Below are 25,952 nucleotides of genomic sequence, written 5' to 3' on the forward strand. Positions count from 1 at the left end.
ACACAACTTCTTTTTTTTTTTTACAACCGCAGCTTTGTTAGATGGGATAATTGCTCTTTGCACAGGGTGGCTTTGGTTTGGTTTCCGGTGGTGGAAAGTAACTAAGTATATTTACTTAAGTGCTGTGCAAACTTAAGGTACTTGTACTTTACTTGAATCTTTCCTTTGCATGCCACTTTATACTTCTACTCCACTACATCTCAGAGGGAAATATTGTACTTTTTACTTCACTACATTTATCTGACAGCTGCAAATTAAGACTTTTGCATAAAAAAACATATAAAGATCTAATGAAATATGATGTTGTAAATTAAACTACCAAACAGTTTGCACAAGTACAGCTGAAATAATTAGTTGATAAGTCAATTAGTCGATTGACAGAAAATTGGCAACTATTTCGGTAATCTGCATTTTTAATGTCATGATTCCAGCCTCTCGGATGTGGAGATTTGACACTTTTTCCTTTTAATTATTTTGATCATTTAAATGTAGTTGTAATAATGTTGAAGTTTGGACTGTTGGTTGGACAAAACAAACATTGTGAAGGTGTCACTTTGGGCTCTGGGTTATTGTGACGGCATTTATCATTATTTTCAGAAATTTTACAAACCAAACAATCGATTAATGGTGAAAATAATTGGCAGATTAATCCATAATGAAAATAATCATATACCCTTTTCACACCACTGACCAGGGTTAATCTACCTCTGGATGATTACAGAGAGAGGAGATGATATTGGCATCATCAATTTGTGCAAAAATATAAAATGTCACAGAATGATGCATGTTTTTGGGATACAGTGTAAATATAGTAAACACAGCATTTTTAGCTTTATAAAATGTTAACTATGTTGTATGTATGGAGCTGTAATGTATGCAAAAACATACAGACAACAGACAGATTTACAGTATCTATTCATCAACATTAACCTTTTTCCCTCTGTCTGTCTACAGTACCCATTTATCATATATCAGACTACATTGTGTGATCTAATATGATAATATAGACTACATTTACAAACGGATTAGACACTTCTGAAGACTGAAATGTATATTTCACTCACTCCACCATCCCAGCAAAGATTTGCTTCATATAGTAGGGCTACTAAAGTTGTTCAGCTGGGCATGTGGCAACTGTTGGATGATATAAGAGCTTGTCCACACATAATAAAATGAGTTTATATTTCATTTAGTTTGCTGAATGATTGATAATGTAAAGACCCAGGGCTGGGTTTGTTACTTTATAACAGAGAGAACAGGTGACACATGGATCTTTTAGCAGGTTTATTTTGAAAGATAAAGTTTAAAAAGGTAACGTTACAAATAGAAGATGTGTAAACACGCTTTAAAAACAGATGCGCGTACAGCTGGCGGTACCGAGAGGTATTATTAACGCGGTGTGTTTCCGTGTAACGTAACGGCAGATGCCTCCCTCATTCAGCAGCCTTGTTATGTTTGTTACACTACACTTTTTCTTCCTCACCACGGACAGTCAGGACTAGAGCTCCCACACCTCGATGTCTCGCCACATATCTGTGGTGTTCTCGTCCATCATTCACCTCCGTAGTGTCTGTGAACATTTCTGCTGCCGTCCCACAGTTTGTTTATGAGCCACGGCAACCTGTGGCAGTTACGTCACGGACTGTGCGCCCTCATTTGCAACCGAATAGGTTTGTCCCGCCCCGTTTGTTAGCGACCCTGGTCCCTGCAATTCACATCAAAATCGACCCTGGTCCAACCCGACCCACGTCTCGACCTTTGTTCGCAAAGGCGAGTCGATCAATGCGAGTTAACCCTTTCATTTACACAACCAACCCTGGTTCAACCCTGGTTGAGTCCTCAGTGTGAAAGGGTTCCCCCCTACCCATGCCCCTGTCTCTGTGTTCAGACTCTGCCAGCCCCAGCAAGAGAACATCTGTCAGCAGTTTCCAGTCGGTGGTGGACAGTGACTCAGCTGCCTCCATCAACCTCAACATGGAGCAAAACAATGTCAACTTCCACATCAAGAAACAGTCCAAGTATCCCCACGTGCCTTCTGCCGCTGAGCAGAAAGGTGAATATTACCGAACACAATATTATAAATATATAAATCTGTCTCGCTCTTTTTGTTTTTTAGCGCTCCAAACCTAAGTGGCGTTAATGCGTTAAAGAAATTAGTTAAAGGTCCCATATTTTAAAAAAGTGAGATTTTCATGTTTTTTTATTATAAAGCAGGCTTAAGTCCTATATAAATACTGTGAAAGTATTGAAACACTCAATCCACAGGGAAATACACACAGCGCGCATCAGAAACTCTGCATTTGAAACAAGCTGTCAGGATTTCTGCCCATTCGTGATGTCACAAATATACAATATTTAGACCCTTTATACAATTTTAAACGTAAACATTCTAAATGTGTCCCAGTTTATCGTAGTTGCAGTGTATGTGAATGTCATCAGCTGACAGGAAGTACACATGGACCCAAGCTGTTGGCTAGCAACGCAATTCTGTTGCAATTCCATCGCAATTCCGTCAAAATGCGCTAAAACGGAGCGTTTCAGACAGAGGGTAAATACCGGCATATTCAGGCAGACAGTATGAGGAAAATAAAGTTTTTTTTTAACCTTACAGCATGTAAACATGTTCTAGTAGAAACACAAAATACAAGTATGAACCTGAAAATGAGCATAATATGGGACCTTTAACTCTTTATTATCGCGTTAACTTTGACAGCCCTAGTTATAATAGTTTTGATTTAACAATAAGTTTTTATTGTATTTTAGTTTTCACTTTTCAGTTTCATTTTAGTTTAGTTTCAGTTAGTTTCAGTTATTCAGAAAGGTTTATTTTTAGTTTTTATATATTTCTAGTTTAAGTTTTTACAGTAGTTTTAGTTTGTTAGGGCCTGGTATAATGTCTCTGAAGTATTTAGCTACATGTACGTACAGAAAACATGGTTGGAGAAATGTGTAGGAATGGCCATAATGTTTAATGTTTAGTCTTTGTGCTAGTGTCCGATGTGAAGCAATGGCGACATATAGCGCCGTCTCCTGGATGGTCAAGTCTGTTCAATTTCTGTGGTTCAATGTCACGAGAGCTGACAGAAATTCATGCTGTCTCCTTTTTTTAGTAGTGAGATATTATAGCAAAAAAAAACTAAAACTGAAATGAATTTATGTTCATATTTATTTAATTTTATTAGTTTTAAAACAGGAGATAATAGTTTTAGTTTACAAAAGAAGGAAGGTCCAAGGCACTCTTCTTGCAAAAAGTTAAAAAGCCTTTTAATATGATGGCTATTTCATTGTGAAATCCTAAAAACATAGACAAAGCTGGCACATTATGATATGGGTTACAACCCACACGTATCAGCACAAACTCCCTCTGTCTTGTTTTGTTTTGAGTTCCCTACCAAAGAGCACCTTCATTGCACTTGTTTGAACTTCCAAGCACTCCAGATCTTTTCTCTTTTCTGATAGTTTTAGTTTGAATAATTGTCACTGCTTGTTTTCTTTTAGTTTCAGTTTACTATAATAATCTGTATCTCACTTCCTGTTTCTTCCCCTTATAGCTGAATTCCTTGTGACTGAGGACGGAGGACAGAATATTGTCATAAGCGACGCCTTCATTAAGGGTAAGAACTCTGCACTTCTTTACTGATTTAATCAGACAACACATTGAATTGGCTAACTAGTTATGTAAACCTTCCTGACTCGATGTCCCTGCAGAGTCTCTGTTCAACCGTCGTGTGGAGGAGAAGGCTAAAGAGATGCTGTTTACTCCGCTGGGTTGGCACCACAGCTCTCTGGATCAGCTCCGAGAGGAGAACGGAGAGAAGAAGGCCATGGAGAGGCTGCTGTGAGTGCAGATAATACCTAGCATGTGGTCTCTATAGAGAAACTAGCAAACAGTAAATGTTTCAAGAGGAATACTTTTAACATGATAGTAACTTGAGAAATGTTTTTTTCTTCTTATGTAACCATCTGCCGCTCTGCCTCCCTTCGTTCAGCTCTGCCAACCACAGCCACATGATGGCGTTGCTGCAGCAGCTGCTCTACAGCGAGTCTCTGTCTCTGTCCTGGCGGGACGTCATCGTCCCCGTGGTGCGACAGGTGGTCCAGACGGTACGGCCCGATGTTCGCAACTGTGATGACGACATGGACATCCGTCAGCTGGTCCACATCAAGAAGGTCAGACACCATCTCATCAAATCAAACTGTTGTCACATGTCACTCTTAATTGTACATAGGAAACATAGAATTAGCTGGTTAGACCGTCTGCTTCAGGTGGTTTCAGAAGTTTAACTGAATCTCCATTTGTGCTTCAGATTTCTGGAGGCAGGAAGTTTGACTCGACGGTGGTGAACGGCTTTGTGTGCACCAAGAACATCGCTCACAAAAAGGTAGGGTCAAGTTCCTCTGTTTCACAATCTTTGCTTCTTTGAAATCAGCAATGATGTCCATAATGAGTATATTGGTTGGTAAAATACGTGTAGCACAGCTTGTGTTGGAAATGTTAATATTTAACTGAACGTTTGTCTGACCTGTAATCAGATGAACCCCTACATCAAGAACCCCAAAATCTTGCTGCTGAAGTGCTCCATAGAGTATCTGTACAGGGAGGAGAGCAAGTTTTCCTGCATCGACCCCATTGTGCTGCAGGTCAGTAGGTCACTCTAACTACAGTTAACCCTTTTTTCGTTGGTTTGCATTTGCTCCAGTTTTCTGAATCTAGGAAGGTTTTTCTTTGTCCCTCTCCCTCAGGAACGAGAGTTTTTGAAGAACTACGTGCAGCGAATAGTAGACGTCCGTCCAACCCTGGTGTTAGTGGAGAAGACGGTGTCTCGTATCGCTCAGGACATGCTGCTGGAGCACGGCATCACACTGGTCATCAACGTCAAACCGGTCAGTGAAGAATTAAAGGCTATACAACTAATGCATTAGCTATTTTTTTGTTAACATTTAGATATCCTTATGTCATGCTTTCAGCATCATGGTTTGGTTTTATTCCACGTAGTGGTCCTGACTACGTTGTCTTTACCACTTTTCATTTTTCTTCTTTGTCATTTTAGCAAGTCTTGGACAGGGTGAGTCGTACGACGCAGGGAGACCTGGTAATGTCCATGGACCAGCTCCTCACCAAACCTCGTCTGGGAACCTGCCACAAGTTCTACATGCAGCCCTTCACCCTCGCCAACGGTAGGGACCACACCATCGCTCTCCACTCCTTCTCTCGGTGAATACTGCCGTGAGATAACAACACCCTGCAGAGTAAATCATGATTGTTTTTTCTGTCCTTCCAGATGAAGTGAAGACTCTGATGTTCTTTGAGGGCTGTTCTCCTCAGCTCGGATGCTCCATCAAGCTGCGTGGTGCCTCGGAGTACGAGCTGGCCAGGGTGAAGGAGATCATCATGCTGATGATGTGCGTGGCATACCACTCCCAGCTGGAGATCTCGTTCCTCATGGATGAGTTTGCCATGCCGCCCAGTTTGGCCCAGAGCACCTCGTTCCCCTGCCTGCTGGAGGGCGCCACTGTGGAGGAGGATGAGGAAGAGGATGAGGAGGATGGAGGGAGGAGAGGGGAAGAGACAAATGGAGGGAGCCAGGAGAAAACTGAAGACTCTGCACTGGGAGGACAACCTGAGGTCGAAGGGCTTCCCTCTGCATCGTCATCACCAAAAAATGGAGATATCGACTCTCTCCAAGACACACAGAACCCCGACTCGTCCTCTTCTGTCCAAGAAGAGGAGGAGGCTGGTACCATAGAGACCGTGATCTCCACACCATTTACCAGGACCCTATCATCGCCTGTGTCTGTCTCTCCTCCGTTCCTCATGGAGGACGACCAGGAAATGAGCTCAGACACTCTCATCATGACGTCTGAGGGGGAGACGGGGGAAGAGGGAAGCCTGGTGAAGGGGGATTCACATGACATGGACGATGGGGAAGGTAGTGTTACTCCGAGGTTGTTCCGAGACCCTCTGCAGGATGACACGGGGATGTTTGTGGCCGAGCAGGTGGCTTCAACCGATGACCGTCTCAAGTCCATCTCTGCTGTCTTCAAGCAGGAGCTTAAGGACATCATCCTGTGCATTTCCCCCTTCATCACATTTAAAGAACCATTTCTTCTCATGCCTCCTGGCATGCACTGCCCCAGCAGGGACTACTTCCCCGAACAGGTGCCTCGCTTTGTTGTTGTTTTTATTTATTTATTTTATTCCATTCAATTTACACTTACTGAATAAGAACTGCAACTCAAGATGAATTCTCGATTAATCAATTAAAGTTAGAGTTCCTAATATTAACAAACTAGCAAGAGTACGTTAGATTTAAAATAATAATTCAACCAAAAAAAGTAGCTAGCAGCATCATGGCGTGCGTGTCCACAGGGGCGTTTTTTAACGCGAGGGATCAACTCGCGTCCCAGCATTGGACGCTTGATGGGCTGCCACTACAAAACTAGACAGCTGAGTGAACGAACGCTTTCCCGCGTGGGCTGCTGCTCGTTTGGAAGCTTTCTTCTCTTATATCACGAAAATAGTTCACCGAAATGTGTTTCTGAAAACATTTTATGCGAGAAATAAGCCATGCAGTTGCTGAATCTGTCTTTATTTTGGATCGACAACAGCTAGTTTAAAAGTTTCTCGGGGAGTTTCCAGAGGTGGCGAGTCGCGTCGGACGCCCGTGATTTGCATAAAGTAGCAGAGACCTCAACTTTATGCAAATGAAGAGCGACTAGCGTGACAAATCCTGGCGAATACCAGAAATCGTTGGCGCCCCCTAAGGGGTACCCGGACTCCAGGTTGGGAACCACTGGCTGACAAGTTAATTGATTATCAAAAGGAGGATCTGATTAATGGACTAATCGCTGCAGCTCTAGACTGTGTTATACAGGCAGTGTTTCCTGTATTTCTTCTTACTTGTACCATGCTCACCTGTGTTTTCCCTGTAGGTGTATCTGTCGCCTCTCCTCAACAAGGACTTCAAGGAACTGGACGGACGCAGAAAGCGGCAGCTCCTTAAAGACTCCGCCCCCTCCTCTCTGGTTGGCGGACAGACCAATGGCGCCCCACAGCCGAAGCCCATCGACGTCCTGCCCTCCCACAGTCTCACCAGCACCCGCATTATAAATCACCTGAGCGGCAGCCACGATCTGGCCAAGATGCTGGCAGACTATAGAGCGAAGGGAGGTCGTATCCGACAGAGGGAAGCCGCCGCCGACCCCTTCAGCGCTGCAGCTCCCGTCAGCGTCCAGAGCCGGGCGATGGACCCACCGGTGAAGGCACCGGTGAAAGCTGACAGTGAAGAGGAGAAGCCAAACAAACTGAACGACATGAGCTGGGCCCCCAAGGTGATACATTCAGTTTAACACACCAAAACAAACTGTGTGTATTAGAGCTGTCACTATATCAGATTTTCACGACACGATTATCGTGGCCAAAATGATAACGATCGCTTTATTTATGGTTCTCTGTGGCTCTACTTGTGTCTTACTTTCGACCTGTTTGTGTTTGTCGTCCTCAGCTGGACTGTCTGACCCCCGTCAACCACCAGAGACTGTGTGTCCTCTTCAGCAGTTCATCAGCTCAGTCCAACAACGCGCCCAACCCCTGCGTCAGCCCATGGTAAACCCTGTTCACGTGGAGCGGACTAATGAAGAATATCACACCTTGTTTTTAATGAACTTGTGATCATTGGCTTTGTTGTCAACAGGATTGTCACAATGGAGTTCTACGGCAAGAACGACCTCTCTCTCGGTGTGTTCCTGGAGCGATATTGTTTTAGGTAAGATGAAATAAATTATTTTCATGAAATTACAGTGCTTTAATTAGCGATTCATTATCAGAGAGAGATTTAGTGACTAAACTGGAGCTATGGGAAAATGATTGTAGCTAAATCATTTCAGATAATTCAGAATAATGTCAGACTTGAAAATGTTAATTCATATAAGCCTCCCTGTTTGCTTTACAAATGTGTCTGTGTGTGTGTTTGCACGCATGTGTTTTCTCCAGGCCGTCTTACCAGTGCCCCAGCATGTTCTGTGAGACTCCCATGGTGCATCACATCCGTCGGTTCGTGCACGGCAACGGCTGTGTGCAGATTGTGTTAAAGGAGCTGGACTCCCCCGTTCCTGGTTATCAGCACACGATTCTCAACTACTCCTGGTGTCGCATCTGCAAACAGGTCAGTAACAATTAACGATAATATTTAACATAGAGTTTCAGTAACAATACCAAATGTTATGTTTTTTGATACTTTTTTTAATTACCAAATTGGCCAAAATTGCGTAATGTTGTCTATTTATTAGGGAAATATCTGATCTACAGGTGTGAATGTGCCCTAATACTTATTTCAGCATAGTAAAAACTCTGTGGGGGAAGATAAATTACTTAATTCTAACCACTCTATATTTGTTATTAACCTTCTAGCTGAATGAATGAAGTGACTTCTCTCTGTATATTTTAAGGTGACCCCAGTGGTGCCGCTGTCCAACGACTCCTGGTCCATGTCTTTTGCCAAATACCTGGAGCTTCGCTTCTACGGCCACCAGTACACCAGGAGGGCGAACGCGGAGCCCTGCGGACACTCCATCCACAAAGACTACCACCAGTACTTCTCATACAACCAGATGGTGGCGTCTTTCAGGTTGGTCAGCTGTTACACTTTCCTTCATTCGCCCTCCGCTGAATTAGCTGTTCAACATGTTTAGGCATGTACATCTGCAACATCTGCACCTGTTGTGTACCTGGAGTCCTTGAATTAGTCTTTTACACAGAGTCTTCTCGTCTCTCCTTCTCAGCTACACTTCTGTACGACTGTTGGAGATTTGTCTTCCTCGTCCCAAGATCTTCATCAGGAACATGGGACCGTCTAAAACCAACCTGCAGCAGGACCTGAAGGACTTCTCTCAAAAGTAAATGATGGAGCTCATCAGTTTGCATTAACTTATACATGTTAAACACACGGAAAGACACCAGAGAATAATGCACTGTGACCAGTAGAGACAATAATAATGTTAAAAAGAAAAGGAAGATATAATAATTAAGGTCAAAATTAACGCGATAATAACGCGTTAGCACAAATTCATTTTAACGCCACTATTTTCTTTAACGAATTAACGCAACTTGCTATATCACCTGACCACATCAACTAGTTCACTGTTTCCCTCTGCTCTCTCCTCAGAGTGACTCAGGTGTACCTGGCCATAGATGACCGCCTCACCTCCCTCAAGACCGACACCTTCAGTAAGACACGAGAGGAAAAGATGGAGGACCTCTTCGCTCAAAAAGACGTATGTTTTTTTACCTCAGTGTGTCGGTGTGTCTCACCTCTGGGTTCAGCTGTAGTTATATAGACTCACAGTGGTGTTTCTGTGTGTGTAGATGGAGGACGCGGAGCTGCGGAGCTGGATCGAGAAGCTTCAGGCACGACTACAAGCCTGCGGTCTGGATTCTCCTCAGCAGGTTCAGGTGGTTCTGGAGTCGCTGGTGATGAAGAAACAGAGTCTGTGTGAGATGCTGCAGTCCTGGAACGGCAGGTCAGAGTCACTGCTGACTAAATTTAATATGTTTTATTGGATATTATTTATTTTTATTTATTATGGATGTTATTGGATTAAAGTGACATTGGTCGCATATTTTTTATCGTACATGCAATACCTGTGAGGGTTTCTGGACAATATTTGTCATTGTTTTGTGTTGTTAATTGATTTCCAATAATAAATATATAAGAGTATTAAGGTACTTTTTGAACAGATAAAAAAAATCTCCTCTGTAGTCCTCACTCTGTTGCCTCTTTCCCTCCCAGGTTGCAGGACTTGTTCCAGCAGGAGAAAGGCAGGAAGCGTCTGTCCGTCCCTCCCAGCCCGGGCAGGCACAGACAGACCACCGCTGACGACAGCAAGGTCGGTAACATCATTCATTGCGCTTTATGTGCACTTCAGTAACTGGGTCACTGTCAGCGTTTTACCAGTAACCTGATTTCTTCAATGGCATTTAATCAAGGAACGTGGTTTCTGTAATCGGGGTATTAGAGTAATTTGTTTTTCACCAGCTAGATTTACCCTTGAGAGAGACGAGATCTTGTTGAGTTCTAGTACTTATTTTCAAACAGCAAAGAAAATAGGAACAACAATCCTTCACAATCATCATTGAGTTGAACATTTACTACGGAGATCTTTAATGTATTACCACATGAGAGGATCAGCTCTGTCATTTCTGAACATTTGTTTTATTGATGTTGCTTTCTTCGTATGTATGAGGGTTTTTTTTTTACTGTTTATTTCTGCTGTGCTATATGTTGTTGTACTTGTTTCATATTATTTGAAAAAATGTCACCAAGTCTAGAGCTGCAACGATCTGAACAAGCAGTTCATTGTAATTTTTCAGACAAAACTGACAAAAATGTGATAAATCAAGGTTCGCAAATGTGAAAATTTGCTGTTTTTCTTTCTCTTGCATTGAAGTAAATTGAATATTTTGGGCTTTTGGACTGGTGGTTGGACAAAACAAGACATTTGATGGAGTCACTTTGGGCTGTAGGATGTTGTGATGAGGAGTTTTTGATGTTTTATAATGTTTTATAAACAATTCATTGAGAAAATAATGGGCAGATTAAGCTATGGCTAAAATAATCAGCCCTAAACAAGTGACTGAAGTGGAGAATTAAACACTCCTGATTTTCTGTGTAACCATACCTCAACTCATTCAGGTTTAATTTATTTGTTCATTTCTTTCTTTATTTAATAGAGTGCCCTTGATTCCTCCCCGCGTAACCCCTCACCTGTGGTACAGAACGGTGACAAAGGTGAGCTGTCTGAGACCTGAATCCATCCTGGTTTGTTGTTACTGAGTGAAGAATGATTGTGTTTCTGACTGTAACTGATGTGTGTTTCACTGACAACAGAGGACCGCCTCCTCTGCACGATGCCCTCCACCTCCTCCTCCATTCTGCCGTCACCAGAACCTGGATCTGAACCTATCACACCTATTCCCTCCTTCATTGAGCAGGACTCGGTCAGCATCCCAGAAGGTAAACACAAACACACACATATAAACTATCTCTTGTACTGTAGCTTACAGTATCTGTCTAATCTGTATTCATTCTGTGTTTGCTTGTTGTCAGATGTGTTTGACGGACACTTGCTGGGCTCCACTGACAGTCAGGTGAAGGAGAAGTCCACCATGAAAGCCATCCTCGCCAACTTCCTGCCCGGCAACAGCTACAACCCCATCCCCTTCCCATTGTAAGTGATGCACTCTGGACAAGTCATGACCAGATTGTAAAGAAACTAAAATTGATACTGAACGCTCGGTCAAAATCTTGGTCTTATTCCCTTAACTCACTTCCTCAATTTCCCTCGGGATAAATAAAGTATCTCTCTATCTTAATCTTTGGTCAGATATCAGCTGGTTTAAACAAATACATTTTCTATTAATTATTAACTTTGTATGGCTGTTTGTGTTTAAAGAATTTAATCAAATGACAAATAGGTTATTGTACCACATTGTGTTTATGGTAGGGCTGTCAATCGATTAAAATATTGAATCGCGATTGTGTGATCTGTGTTGACAGCGACCCGGACAAACACTACCTGATGTACGAACACGAGCGGGTTCCCATCGCGGTGTGTGAGAGAGAGCCGAGCTCCATCATTGCCTTCGCTCTCAGGTGACAAACCGCCTCTTCTCTCTGTCTCTCAGCTCAGACTGCAGCTTTATAATAAATGTCACATTTAATGTGAAACGTGATGTTATTGTGTCGTGTTTCGTCTTCCAGCTGTAAGGAGTATAAAACGGCGCTGGATGATTTTTCCAAGGCATCGAAGGCAGGTGGGGAGGAGACTCCACAGGTCAACAGGTACGCAGGATTCATGTTGAAATCTTTCGGGAATCATTTGTGGAAAGTAACTAAGATTTAACTAAGTAACTAAGTAAGTAACTAACATTTACTGAAGTACTGTACTTAAGTACAATTTTTAGGTACTTGAGTATCACAATTTTATGCTACTTTATAGTTCTACTTCACTACATTTCAGAGGTAAATCACTATATTTATCTGACAGCTGGAGTTATCTAGTTACAAATACTGATTAAGATTTTACAAACAAAACATATGATCAATTTATACAATAGTTTAATATAATAGTATTTTATAATAATAGAGTATCTTTACTGAGCGCTATTGCTACTTTTATTAAATAAAAGATACTAAAAGTACTTCTACAGCCACTGTCTTCAGCCACTGTCAAGAATTGTGCAAACTGCACAATTCTTGACAGTGGCTGAAGAAGCAAATTTCATAAATATAAAATATACCAGAGCAGATTTGTCATACAAAAGTCAAGGCTCCAGTAGTTTTATTTAACTTTTAACTGGTGAACTGATGATGTGAAATGAAGAAAAAACACGTATTAATTATGCGGGAAGAGCTGATATAATTTTTGTTGAGTATAAATTGTGTTTTTTCTCTTCAGTGCTGGGGAGAGTCGGGCGAAGAGCAGCCCCGCCAGGCCCAGTGAGTCGGCCTCATCCCAGCAGAGCCGCACCAGTATGGATACGGATCCCCTCAGTAAGTGTTCAGGTCAAATGAATGAATGAATGAAACTTCATTCAATGAGGATTTAAAACATTTAGATGTGAAATGCTTCACTTTCATGACTGTTTTGTGCAGAGGATGCAGACTTGACAGATAAACAGAAGAAACAGACCCTGAATCCACATGTTGAGCTACGTGAGTACATTTGTTTATCCTCAGAGATCAGTGGTAGAGGAAGTATTCACATCCTTTACTAAAGTAAAAGCTGCTCAGAGGTTCTTCGACCTGTAAAGGTTTTTAACAGTTGTGACTGAATGTAACTGAGATCAGTTCTCCTCGTTATCGTCTAACGTGAACCTTCGTCTGTTGTGGAATTTGCAGAATTCTCTGACGCCAACGCCAAGTTTTACTGTCGGGTCTACTACGCCGAGGAGTTTCACAAGATGCGCGATGAGATCATGGAGAGCACCGAGGAGGATTTCGTCCGCTCGCTGTCCCACTGTGTCAACTGGCAGGCTCGTGGTGGGAAATCTGGAGCTGTTTTCTACGCAACAGAAGGTTGAAAATATAATATACTGTATCTCACAGATAAATATCACTGCTACTGCAGCCAATACTCAAAGTCACAGTGAGGTTTGTCCTTTACAAGAAGATAAGAAAGATGGATTTTGATATAAAAGCACCCAGAATAAACACTTTAAATGAGGTTTTATTCAGCTTAAACATTAATGCTGATGTCATTCTATGTTTTTATTATTGTTAACAAATCAATAATCAATAATGTGTTAGTCCATTTCTTATAAAAGTATTAATAACAGAAACCATCTCCTCTTGTGTGTCTTGTCAGATGACCGGTTCATCCTGAAGCAGATGCCCAGACTGGAGGTCCAGTCCTTCCTGGACTTTGCACCTCACTACTTCACCTACATCACCGGAGCTGTGCAGCAGAAAGTATGCACCATAAAGAGAAGTTTCTATCCGGGGTTTAAGAAGCTGAGTTTAAATTAATAACAAAACAATTTTGTTCCACAGCGGCCGACCGCGCTGGCGAAGATCCTGGGTGTTTACAGGATCGGTTACAAGAACTCTCAGAACAACACAGAGAAGAAACTGGACCTGCTGGTGATGGAGAACCTTTTCTATGGACGCAAGATGGCTCAGGTAAGACAGAGTACAACAGTTGTGGTAAAATATCAAAAGTAGAAGTCCTCACTGTGCAGTAAAATGTTCTCTGTCACATATTTTTTAACTCCTTTATATACTGTTGGCTATTTTAATAAAACTTCTGTACCTGAAGTGTCCTGATCTGTGACATCCTCCTCTGCAGGTGTTTGACCTCAAAGGCTCCCTGAGGAACCGTAACGTGAAGACGGACTCAGGGAAGGAAAGCTGCGAGGTGGTTCTGCTGGACGAGAACCTTCTAAAGTTGATCCACGACAACCCGCTGTACATACGTTCCCACTGTAAGGCCATCCTGCGAGCCGCTATTCATAGCGACGCCTACTTCCTGTCCAGCCACCTCATTATCGACTACTCCCTGCTGGTGGGGCGCGACGATGCCACCGATCAGCTGGTGGTCGGGATCATAGGTGAGAGGAGGAGGAGGAGGAGGAGAGATCTGAGGTATCAGCATGTGTTAGTTTTATAAACTTACTGTTGATGTCTCTACAACTGTTTTCCCTCTCCCCTTTCCTGCAGATTATATCAGGACATTTACCTGGGACAAGAGACTGGAGATGGTCGTCAAATCCACTGGAATCCTGGGAGGTCAAGGTGAAGTCTTAAAGGGATAGTTCTGGTGTTTTGAAGTGAGGTTGTATGAGGAACTTATCCATAGTCAGTGTATTACCTACAGTAGATGACAGTCGATACGCCACCAGTTTGGAGAATCAGACAGGAGTTACCGCATGGAAGCAAAGTAATGTACTGTTGTGGACGGGGGCAGCAGTAAAATTTATTTTAGCCACCTAAAAGAAAGGCTCACCTAAAAAAATCAATATCTGTTCAAGTGCATGCTATATTAAGAATATTTTCATATATATATAATATTTTTAGAGTTTTAAAAAAAGGAATGATAATACATTGGAAGAAAAATATTAACATGACGAAAGAGAATAACCGGTTTAATCCGGTTATAATCACCGGGTCTGTTGGTTTTGGGGAGGAGGAGACCTCCCGGTAAAAACCTCCTGAATCCTAACTGGGAGAAGCTGACTGCAATGATGGCAACAACTCCCATGATCCCACGCTACCTCACGACATCACTACACTCAACCTTTTGTTATTGTTTTGATTGAGAGACCCATAGCAGCAGAAAATTACGTATTGTGTTTTAAACTCTCAGATATTCATATCAGTCTCAAAGTTTAAAGTACACAATGCAGCTTCTGAACATTTATGCAGTTCCATTTGCATATAAGAAGATATCTGCTATTATTTGGTCAGGACCTAAAATAATGACTTTAGAATAAGGACAGCTCTGCTGAGGTGATTCCCCTGTGATGCTGTGGAGTCTGTGAATGTTGTTTCCTGTCTCTAATGTCGGGGTGTCTTTGTGTTATTTAGGGAAGTTGCCCACCGTAGTCTCTCCGGAGCTCTACAGAGGTCGTTTCTGCGAGGCCATGGACAAATACTTCCTTATGGTACCTGACCACTGGACCGGCCTGGGCGTCAACTGCTGAGCGGTGCGTGCATGTCCGAGAGCAGCAATACAGAAACACTCGCTATTACTCACTGACCTCAGTATGTGAGTTCAACACAAGCACACTGGACGATGTAAATGTTTGTGCGGACTAAAGCCTGTATATATAAACCAGTATACAGCACAGTATCATTCCACAGGAGCAGTGCCACTCTGCAACATTATTATGACAATTTAGATCAGTTTTTATCTTTCCAGTATTATCAGATTATAATTTATCCCCCTCTGGAATCATGACGTGTTTCATGGAGGGTTTGTTTTTTTATTAGTGCCATGAGTCCAAACTGTTTCAAGAGGACCCGCTGAACACATTCAGTCTGTGGATTATAGTTTGGTAAACAAACTAATTTCATGTAATTTAATGTTTGTAAATGTACAGAGATTATGTAACTATTAAAAGATTATTAACACTGATTTGTTAAAGCTGTCTTCTGTTTGTTTATTTTGGTGTTAATGATGAAGAAATTATCAATATCAGATATGGCGAAGATGTGAGTTAGCATCTGAATAGCAGTGAAAGCGCCTGGCTAGAACATCCTTTGCTCCAGCATTGGATGAAACCACCACCTCTTGGCTTGGGTAAACCCCTCCCTTACGATAATAATAATTTGATTTTAAGTTACGTGTGTAAGTAGGATTTTCACACACTACTAACTCTAGGGTTTATAGAGTATGGACCGAAAAAGAGAAAATATCCAGCGAGCGGTAGTTCAGAAGAGAAGGTCCAGACTGGAGCTGATAGAAAGACAACAGTATCTCAAATAACCACTCGAGGTATGCAGAAGAACATAACGAACGCACAACATGTGGAACCCAGATATTATTTTGACATTTTCATGTCAAAATATAATATGACATGAAAAAGTCATAAAAAATGTCAAAATATAATATGACATGAAAAAGTCATAAAAAATTTCAGAAAATAATATGACATGAAAAAGTCAAAAAAAATGTCAAAATATAATATGACATGAAAAAGTCATAAAAAATTTCAGAAAATAATATGACATGAAAAAGTCATAAAAAATGTCAAAATATAATATGACATGAAAAAGTCATAAAAAATTTCAGAAAATAATATGACATGAAAGTCATAAAAAATGTCAAAATATAATATGACATGAAAAAGTCATAAAAAATGTCAAAATATAATATGACATGAAAGTCATAAAAAATGTCAAAATATAATATGACATGAAAAAGTCATAAAAAATGTCAAAATATAATATGACATGAAAAAGTCATAAAAAATGTCAAAATATAATATGACATGAAAAAGTCATAAAAAATGTCAAAATATAATATGACATGAAAAAGTCATAAAAATTGTCCGAGTATAATATGACATGAAAAAGTCATAAAAAATTTCAGAAAATAATATGACATGAAAAAGTCAAAAAAAATGTCAAAATATAATATGACATGAAAAAGTCATAAAAAATTTCAGAAAATAATATGACATGAAAAAGTCAAAAAAAATGTCAAAATATAATATGACATGAAAAAGTCATAAAAAATGTCAAAATATAATATGACATGAAAGTCATAAAAAATGTCAGAATATAATGACATGAAAAAGTCATAAAAAATGTCAGAATATAATATGACATGAAAAAGTCATAAAAAATGTCAAAATATAATATGACATGAAAAAGTAATACAAAATTTCAGAAAATAATATGACATGAAAAAGTCATAAAAATGTCAAAAAATAATATGACACGAAAAAGTCATAAAAATGTCAGAAAATAATATGACATGAAAAAGTCATAAAAATGTCAGAAAATAATATGACACGAAAAAGTCATAAAAAATGTCAAAATATAATATGACATGAAAAAGTCATAAAAATGTCAAAATATAATATGACACGAAAAAGTCATAAAAAATGTCAAAATATAATATGACATGAAAAAGTCATACAAAATTTCAGAAAATAATATGACATGAAAAAGTCATAAAAATGTCAGAAAATAATATGACATGAAAAAGTCATAAAAAATGTCAAAATATAATATGACATGAAAAAGTCATACAAAATTTCAGAAAATAATATGACATGAAAAAGTCATAAAAAATGTCAAAATATAATATGACATGAAAAAGTAATACAAAATTTCAGAAAATAATATGACATGAAAAAGTCATAAAAATGTCAAAAAATAATATGACACGAAAAAGTCATAAAAATGTCAGAAAATAATATGACATGAAAAAGTCATAAAAATGTCAGAAAATAATATGACACGAAAAAGTCATAAAAAATGTCAAAATATAATATGACATGAAAAAGTCATAAAAATGTCAAAATATAATATGACACGAAAAAGTCATAAAAAATGTCAAAATATAATATGACATGAAAAAGTCATACAAAATTTCAGAAAATAATATGACATGAAAAAGTCATAAAAATGTCAGAAAATAATATGACATGAAAAAGTCATAAAAAATGTCAAAATATAATATGACATGAAAAAGTCATACAAAATTTCAGAAAATAATATGACATGAAAAAGTCATAAAAATGTCAGAAAATAATATGACATGAAAAAGTCATAAAAAATGTCAAAATATAATATGACATGAAAAAGTCATACAAAATTTCAGAAAATAATATGACATGAAAAAGTCATAAAAATGTCAGAAAATAATATGACATGAAAAAGTCATAAAAAATTTCAGAAAATAATATGACATGAAAAAGTCATAAAAAATGTCAAAATATAATATGACATGAAAAAGTCATAAAAAATGTCAAAATATAATATGACATGAAAAAGTCATAAAAAATGTCAAAATATAATATGACATGAAAAAGTCATACAAAATTTCAGAAAATAATATGACATGAAAAATTCATAAAAATGTCAGAAAATAATATGACATGAAAAAGTCATAAAAAATGTCAAAATATAATATGACACGAAAAAGTCATAAAAAATGTCAAAATATAATATGACATGAAAAAGTCATAAAAAATGTCAAAATATAATATGACATGAAAAAGTCATAAAAAATGTCAAAATATAATATGACATGAAAAAGTCAAAAAAATGTCAAAATATAATATGTCATGAAAAAGTCATACAAAATTTCAGAAAATAATATGACATGAAAAAGTCATAAAAAATGTCAAAATATAATATGACATGAAAAAGTCATAAAAAATGTCAATTTGACCAATGCTTGGTCCTGACCGCGGCGGCCTGGGTTCGAATCCGGCCTGTGGCCCTTTCCGCATCCACTCTCTCTCTCTCCCCCCTTTCAAGACTATCCACTGTCCTCAATAAAAAAATGGAAAAATGCCCCCAAAAAAATAACTTTAAAAAAAATATATATATATATAATGACATCAAAAAGTCATAAAAAATTTCAAAATATAATATGACATGAAAAAGTCATAAAAATATCAAAATATAATGACATCAAAAAGTCATAAAAAATGTCAAAATATAATATGTCATGAAAAAGTCATACAAAATTTCAGAAAATAATATGACATGAAAAAGTCATAAAAAATGTCAAAATATAACATGACATGAAAAAGTCAAAAAAAAATGTCAAAATATAATATGTCATGAAAAAGTCATAAAAAATATCAAAATATAATGACATGAAAAAGTCATAAAAAATGTCAGAAAATAATATGACATGAAAAAGTCATAAAAAATATCAAAATATAATATGACATGAAAAAGTCATAAAAAATTTCAGAAAATAATATGACATGAAAAAGTCATAAAAAATGTCAAAATATAATATGACATGAAAAAGTCATAAAAAATGTCAAAATATAATATGTCATGAAAAAGTCATAAAAAATATCAAAATATAATGACATGAAAAAGTCATAAAAAATGTCAGAAAATAATATGACATGAAAAAGTCATAAAAAATATCAAAATATAATATGACATGAAAGTCATAAAAAATGTCAGAATATAATATGACATGAAAAAGTCATAAAAAATGTCAGAATATAATATGACATGAAAAAGTCATAAAAAATGTCAAAATATAATATGACATGAAAAAGTCATAAAAAATGTCAAAATATAATATGACATGAAAAAGTCATACAAAATTTCAGAAAATAATATGACATGAAAAAGTCATAAAAAATGTCAAAATATAACATGACATGAAAAAGTCAAAAAAAAATGTCAAAATATAATATGTCATGAAAAAGTCATAAAAAATATCAAAATATAATATGACATGAAAAAGTCATAAAAAATTTCAGAAAATAATATGACATGAAAAAGTCATAAAAAATGTCAAAATATAATATGACATGAAAAAGTCATAAAAAATTTCAGAAAATAATATGACATGAAAAAGTCATAAAAAATGTCAAAATATAATTTGACATGAAAAAGTCATAAAAAATGTCAAAATATAATATGACATGAAAAAGTCATAAAAAATTTCAGAAAATAATATGACATGAAAAAGTCAAAAAAAATGTCAAAATATATGACATGAAAAAGTCATAAAAAATGTCAAAATATAATATGACATGAAAGTCATAAAAAATGTCAGAATATAATATGACATGAAAAAGTCAAAAAATGTCAGAATATAATATGACATGAAAAAGTCATAAAAAATGTCAAAATATAATATGACATGAAAAAGTCATACAAAATTTCAGAAAATAATATGACATGAAAAAGTCATAAAAATGTCAGAAAATAATATGACATGAAAAAGTTATAAAAAATGTCAAAATATAATATGACACGAAAAAGTCATAAAAAATGTCAAAATATAATATGACATGAAAAAGTCATAAAAATATCAAAATATAATGACATCAAAAAGTCATAAAAAATGTCAAAATATAATATGTCATGAAAAAGTCATACAAAATTTCAGAAAATAATATGACATGAAAAAGTCATAAAAAATGTCAAAATATAACATGACATGAAAAAGTCAAAAAAAAATGTCAAAATATAATATGTCATGAAAAAGTCATAAAAAATATCAAAATATAATATGACATGAAAAAGTCATAAAAAATGTCAGAAAATAATATGACATGAAAAAGTCATAAAAAATATCAAAATATAATATGACATGAAAAAGTCATAAAAAATTTCAGAAAATAATATGACATGAAAAAGTCATAAAAAATGTCAAAATATAATATGACATGAAAAAGTCATAAAAAATGTCAAAATATAATATGACATGAAAAAGTCATAAAAAATGTCAAAATGAAAAAGTCATAAAAAATGTCAAAATATATGACATGAAAAAGTCATAAAAAATGTCAAAATATAATGTCATGAAAGTCATAAAAAATGTCAAAATATAATATGACATGAAAGTCATAAAAAATGTCAAAATATAATATAACATGAAAAAGTCATAAAAAATATCAAAATATAATATGACATGAAAAAGTCATAAAAAATTTCAAAATATATGTCATGAAAAAATTCAAAATATAATGTAATGAAAAAGTCATAAAAAATTTCAAAATATATGTCATGAAAAAATTCAAAATATAATGTAATGAAAAAGTCATAAAAAATGTTGAGTATAATATGTCATGAAAAAGTCATGAAAAGATTTTTTTTCACTGTGTAGAGCGAAATTAACCTCCTGAAAGAAAAGGAAATAAACAGCCAGTAACTTCAAACAGATTTTTTATATTTGTACAATTTATATAAAACAAAGGGTAGCTGACAAACAGCCCTCAGCATGTCGTACTGCATCAGGAACTGGTATGAAAATCATCAGACGCATGACGTTAGAGATTGTCCGGACTGGTGAAGCTCATTTTCTGGTAGAATAATAATAATAATAATACTGGCAGACAGACTGTTTCTCAGCAGACAGAAAAACACTGTGCTTGTTAACAACAACAACAACGTGTGTGTGCTTATCGGCCGTCTCCCATTTCAATTTAACTGCAGCTTTCTCAATTTAAAATAAGCTCATTAATATACACAACTTTTTAATCTGGAAAGATAAAAAACCTTTAGGATGGAGACATCACTCAAAAGTCCTCTGTGATGGAGATTTGTTTACGTGCTTTACGTCAACATTATGTACAAAAGCAGTTCAATTTCATATCAGTACCTAAAGCTACCACTCTCACACACACAACCAACTTAAAGGAGAAGTCTGGAGATGTTCTATCATTTTCTTATTGTCTGCAAAAAGCCCACAAAAGACCAAATATAGAGCTCCAAATACTCACTAGAGCGCCAAATGTGGATTAATCCGCCGTTGAAAATAGTCCCCAACAAGTGCACTATTTACTCAGCTTTTCCCAGCTGTTTTAGGAAATTATTTAACTTTTTTTTTAAAATCTAATTATTTGTAACTTGTTTTTGTGCCACAGAAAGTATTGACATATTGATGTTGTTGGTCTTCTCGAGGGGATTTGTTGACAAATAATAGAATATCAGCAGCCTTCAAGGAGAGAAAACAGCGGAGTGAGACATCATTTCACTAAACAAAACATCTGCATAATGGTCCCTCACGCAGAGCAAAACCCCTCTTAAACTCATTCAATGTAACAGAACCGCCCACATTATGCTCCACATATTAAAGGATCAGTTCACCCAAATGGCAAAATAAAAACATTTGGCATCTAGCGGTAGCTAGTCGTGCAAATAGTTCTAGTTTTATTTGTGCAGGTTTTGAGATTTCTGCCTCCGTGCTAACATTTGTGATGCTCACAACAATTAAATAATTAATGTCGTGAATACTCTACAGACCTAACGGAGTACATATTACACTGGAGATGCTAAAGAAAAAACAAACAAATAGGACTGCAATTATTTTAATTATTAATTAATTAACCTGACAATTATTTTCTCCATAAATAAATTAAATAAAAATAGCAACAAAACAAAGAGTCTATTACAAGTTCCCAAAGTTAACATATTCAAATTTAATTTATTTTTAATATTGTAGAAGTCAAAGAAAACCATCAAATATTCACATTTGAATTTTTTGTTGCATAAACATATTACTTAAATAATTAATATATTATTACAAATATTTGCTGATTTATCTTCTGTTTATTTAGTAATCAAGTAATTAACGAATACTTTCAGCTGTCGTACAACAAATAGAAGAAACGTGTTCGCAGTGAGCTCTGCGGAATTATCCCGAATAATAGCCACAAAGTAGTCTCACTTCGAGATCCACTTAGTAGCTGTTCTGGAGCTTTCAAACATATCGCATGATCTTCTTTAGCAGAGGGAGTTTTCCCAATTTTCATGAAATTGAGGAAAAAATTTTAAGTTTAAATCTTTATTATGATTTTATCTGAGCACTTTAGGGACTTCTCGTCCACGTTGACTTAAAAGTTGAGTTTTCATTCTTTAAAGGGACTGTATGCAAGTTTTTACACATATAAACGTTCATTTAATTGTTTTTTATTGCCACACCATAACTGACTATTGCCCGTCTTGCAAAACAGGAAGGTGACCGACGTCGGCCGGGCCTTCGATTCATGGAGGGAGCTTCGTTTGGTTTTGGGGATCAAAACGGACCCCGAGCTGATTGGACAGGTAAGCTGTCAATGACGTTCAGCCTTGTGTGTGTCGCCTCACTGTTTTGACCGATGCTCGCTCGTGTCTACGTAGAGCGAGCACAAGCATGAGAAACCGGACGCCGACTGTCGTTGACTTAACGGCCACAGGTGTCACTGTGAACAAGCAATTTCTGATTCTTACATCTAGCCCCTTTATGTAAGGGATAATGTATTTATGTAATTAATGTAATTAAAGACCGCAGAACGCCGTGATTGACCAATCAGAATCGAGTATTCAACACAGCTGTGTAATAAAGCACCTTAAAGTCCATTTAGTAGCTCTTCTGGAGCTTTTGATCACTGGATCTGGGAAATTATTTCTGGAAATGTAATTTACCTTTGAAGAAGGAGATTTAAGATGTAACTATATAACCCACAATGCACCTTTGTTGCATGTCATCCCCTTCTCTCTCGTTCTATATTTCCTGTCAAATAAAAAATAATATATTTTGAATTTTGTAATTCTGTTGTTGCAGAAATCTTCGGCAAAGATCTCAAAACCTGGACAAACATGCACGGCTCCGTAACACCAGGGTTCAACGATTTCGGTGAGCTGATCCTTTAATTATAAGAACATTATAATCTACCAACACAGGATAAAAGAAAATGAATCGACATCAAGGCACTGGACACGTTAGAGACAATGGCACATAGCTGGTAGGTAGACGAACAGAAGGGAGGACGAGGTGGGGGGGGGGGAGTGGTCAAGGCCCTGTGTTACTTTACATTTTAAGTGCTGGCAGTATTTGTACCATCATGTAATAGATAATAAATACCACAACAAACTGAGGGAGACCTAAGAAGAGCTTCAGGGATTTGGTCTTTGTGGAGAATCTGGGCTTGCATGATTGGACATTTAGAGCCGCCCAGGTGGGAATTGGTCACCGTTGGCTTTCCTGGTGTACAGGTGTGTGTGTGTTGGAGGGGTTGGGGGGCGGGGGGGGAGATGGAGTCAAAACAGTGCAGGAGGCCGTTCTAGGCCGCAGGATCAAATGCATACATCTCAGCCTTAATTCACATCTGCACAAACCCTGTGTTCAATCAGTGGGTACATCTCAATTCCCTTATTTGATCGCTCCTCGCTCCTCCGTCCTCGAGTCGCCCATAAATCATGAAGGTCGTTCAAATAACCGGGACAATTAACAGAACTAACGTAGGTTTAATATAACTCAGATGAAGGGTGCTGGGTTTGCGATAGCTGGTTATATTCTAGATGAAAAATCTCCTTTCAGTACCGTCAGTATTTGGGATAAATATCTTGTCAAGTATACAGGAGGCGACATTTCATATGCTTTTTAGTACGCTAAAACAGTGTGAGATTTCTTAGTATGTCCGAAACCTTAGTATGAAACCAATAGTACGCGAATTGCATACTATTTCCGGTGAAATATTACAGTATGCAAACACTGGACACTGCGGCGGCATAAATATCCCACAATGCAATGCGGTAGTGACGATAACATTCATGACAGACGTTGACAGACATTTAATTGTAAGATATCACTTTGGTAGGCCTAATACGTTTTTTTTTTTATTAATTCAGACTTTGATTCTCACAAACCGTCGTTTTGGTCACATGAGGTTGGCACGGGTTACCATGGTTACACGTCTCCAGGAGGCTCTCAGGAAGCGACGACGTAAATTACTGCTCAGCGCGTCCGAAAAGATACAAACTTCTGTTTATTCACACAAAAGTTTGTAGAGCATAGTATGTGATTTCAGACAAAGCCGTAGTCTACTATGCTGCTCATCTCGTTTTCAGGTTGTGAACATTAATTGGTCTATTAATTAGTAACTTACAGTTATTGAAAGTTTTACCTGATTTTATGATATAGAAACAAATTTGAATCAACTATCAGTGTAATTTTCATTCTGAAAATCCTTGTATGTCAAACAAAGTATATATATATATATATATACAAATTTTACACTTAAGCTACTTTATTTCATCTATTTATATCTTATATCTTTTTCATAATTTCTACAAATTATGAGAAATTCTAATTATAACCCAAATTATTTAATTATGAATTTACACACAAACACAATAAATCAATAAATACAGATACAAATAAGTAATTTGTTTTTAGAAAAATGTGTTGCTGCCAGTAGTTCCTGAATCTCTCCTCGCGCAAATTTGGGAAACGTGGATTCAATTAAGGGAATCGAGACGTACCCAGTGGTGTCGTATTCTATGTTTTTGTGATGAATATTTAAACCACTAAACATCTTATTCACATTCCAGCATCAAAACCTAAAAGCAAATTTGTGCTTCAGTTGTTAAAAAACAAAAAAACAAGCTCTATGTACCCGTTCATCAGTACGTTAATTATTATTATTTACGTGTGGAAGTCAAATATTTGGTACAACAACAAGCCGAAAATCATAAAAAGGTTAAAATGACACGTCTTAATGGTCTACTTCATTTTTATACAAACAGTTAAAAATGGCTTCTTTTTTTTTTTCTTTTTTTTTAAGACAAAATAAGTCTCTGGAGGCGAGTTGCTGTGCCATGCAGAGACTAAAGTACCGAGGTCCGTTTGGATTTAAGCACCCGTGAGTAGAAAGAACAAATCGTGGTGTGAGTTAACACGAGCATGCAGATCAGAACCTGAACCGGTCCGGATCAGATTCTTCTTCTTCTTCTTGGTGGAGCAGCGGCTGCAGTAGTCAGTCCGGCTGCTCCGCTCATTTAAGAAAAAAGCGCTGTGGGGGCCTCGAAGTCTGGCGATTCTGTACAAGATACAGACACGGCAAAAACATCCAAGCTGTGTCACAACCAAGTCTCTACCCTCCTCCCTCAAGAGTGCACTTCACAGACTGAAACGTCCTGGAGGAGGAAGGGGGTGAATAAGTTCAGGTGCACACAGTTTTTCGAGGTAGGAGGGTAGAGAGTCGGTTCGGAAGGGGTCAGAAGGTTTCCGAGTCCTCCGAGTCGTTCTCGGTGGTTCCCTCGCTGGAGGGGTTCCTGGGGCTGCGTGGCCCCCGGGGGCCGCTGCTGCCCGGGCCTTTAACCCCCTGGTGGGGCAGCTGCCTCAGCAGGGAGCCTGGGGAGGGAGCCCCGGAGCTGCAAGGGGAGCAGAAAGGCATCATGGTAGCCAGAATGAGAGCCAGACAGTCAGCCACCTCTCTGCTAGGAGCGCAAGCCAGAGCAGGCGTCAGACCTGAG

General features: G+C 37.6%; 2 protein-coding genes across 16 annotated transcripts in view; one reads left to right on the forward strand and one right to left on the reverse strand.

Moving 5' to 3' along the window:
• The window catches only part of pikfyve (phosphoinositide kinase, FYVE finger containing), a 71,083-nt gene extending 55,450 nt beyond the window's left edge, over window positions 1-15,633 (forward strand). For 8 of the 12 annotated variants that reach the window (XM_074657593.1, XM_074657592.1, XM_074657595.1 and 5 more), the window contains 31 exons: window positions 1,889-2,053; window positions 3,552-3,614; window positions 3,709-3,838; window positions 3,990-4,170; window positions 4,308-4,382; window positions 4,534-4,641; window positions 4,744-4,884; window positions 5,052-5,178; window positions 5,283-6,160; window positions 6,934-7,332; window positions 7,506-7,606; window positions 7,695-7,766; window positions 7,994-8,165; window positions 8,449-8,627; window positions 8,782-8,895; window positions 9,165-9,273; window positions 9,365-9,519; window positions 9,789-9,885; window positions 10,730-10,787; window positions 10,887-11,012; window positions 11,106-11,226; window positions 11,556-11,651; window positions 11,760-11,840; window positions 12,457-12,551; window positions 12,654-12,713; window positions 12,900-13,076; window positions 13,366-13,469; window positions 13,551-13,679; window positions 13,846-14,107; window positions 14,217-14,291; window positions 15,084-15,633. In XM_074657593.1, the coding sequence (XP_074513694.1) occupies window positions 1,889-2,053; window positions 3,552-3,614; window positions 3,709-3,838; window positions 3,990-4,170; window positions 4,308-4,382; window positions 4,534-4,641; window positions 4,744-4,884; window positions 5,052-5,178; window positions 5,283-6,160; window positions 6,934-7,332; window positions 7,506-7,606; window positions 7,695-7,766; window positions 7,994-8,165; window positions 8,449-8,627; window positions 8,782-8,895; window positions 9,165-9,273; window positions 9,365-9,519; window positions 9,789-9,885; window positions 10,730-10,787; window positions 10,887-11,012; window positions 11,106-11,226; window positions 11,556-11,651; window positions 11,760-11,840; window positions 12,457-12,551; window positions 12,654-12,713; window positions 12,900-13,076; window positions 13,366-13,469; window positions 13,551-13,679; window positions 13,846-14,107; window positions 14,217-14,291; window positions 15,084-15,199 (4,766 nt within the window). In that variant the 3' untranslated portion in view covers window positions 15,200-15,633. The remainder of the gene's footprint in view (window positions 1-1,888; window positions 2,054-3,551; window positions 3,615-3,708; window positions 3,839-3,989; window positions 4,171-4,307; window positions 4,383-4,533; window positions 4,642-4,743; window positions 4,885-5,051; window positions 5,179-5,282; window positions 6,161-6,933; window positions 7,333-7,505; window positions 7,607-7,694; window positions 7,767-7,993; window positions 8,166-8,448; window positions 8,628-8,781; window positions 8,896-9,164; window positions 9,274-9,364; window positions 9,520-9,788; window positions 9,886-10,729; window positions 10,788-10,886; window positions 11,013-11,105; window positions 11,227-11,555; window positions 11,652-11,759; window positions 11,841-12,456; window positions 12,552-12,653; window positions 12,714-12,899; window positions 13,077-13,365; window positions 13,470-13,550; window positions 13,680-13,845; window positions 14,108-14,216; window positions 14,292-15,083) is intronic. The other 4 variants (XM_074657599.1, XM_074657596.1, XM_074657597.1 and 1 more) reach the window with 1 other exon arrangement.
• A 5,229-nt stretch (window positions 15,634-20,862) lies between these two features.
• The window catches only part of ankrd44 (ankyrin repeat domain 44), a 38,449-nt gene continuing 33,359 nt past the window's right edge, over window positions 20,863-25,952 (reverse strand). For 2 of the 4 annotated variants that reach the window (XM_074657569.1, XM_074657570.1), the window contains exon 28: window positions 20,863-25,947. In XM_074657569.1, the coding sequence (XP_074513670.1) occupies window positions 25,694-25,947 (254 nt within the window). In that variant the 3' untranslated portion in view covers window positions 20,863-25,693. The remainder of the gene's footprint in view (window positions 25,948-25,952) is intronic. The other 2 variants (XM_074657571.1, XM_074657572.1) reach the window with 1 other exon arrangement.

Source organism: Sebastes fasciatus, chromosome 14 (genome assembly GCF_043250625.1).
Source record: "Sebastes fasciatus isolate fSebFas1 chromosome 14, fSebFas1.pri, whole genome shotgun sequence".
Taxonomy (NCBI): Eukaryota; Metazoa; Chordata; class Actinopteri; order Perciformes; family Sebastidae; genus Sebastes; species Sebastes fasciatus.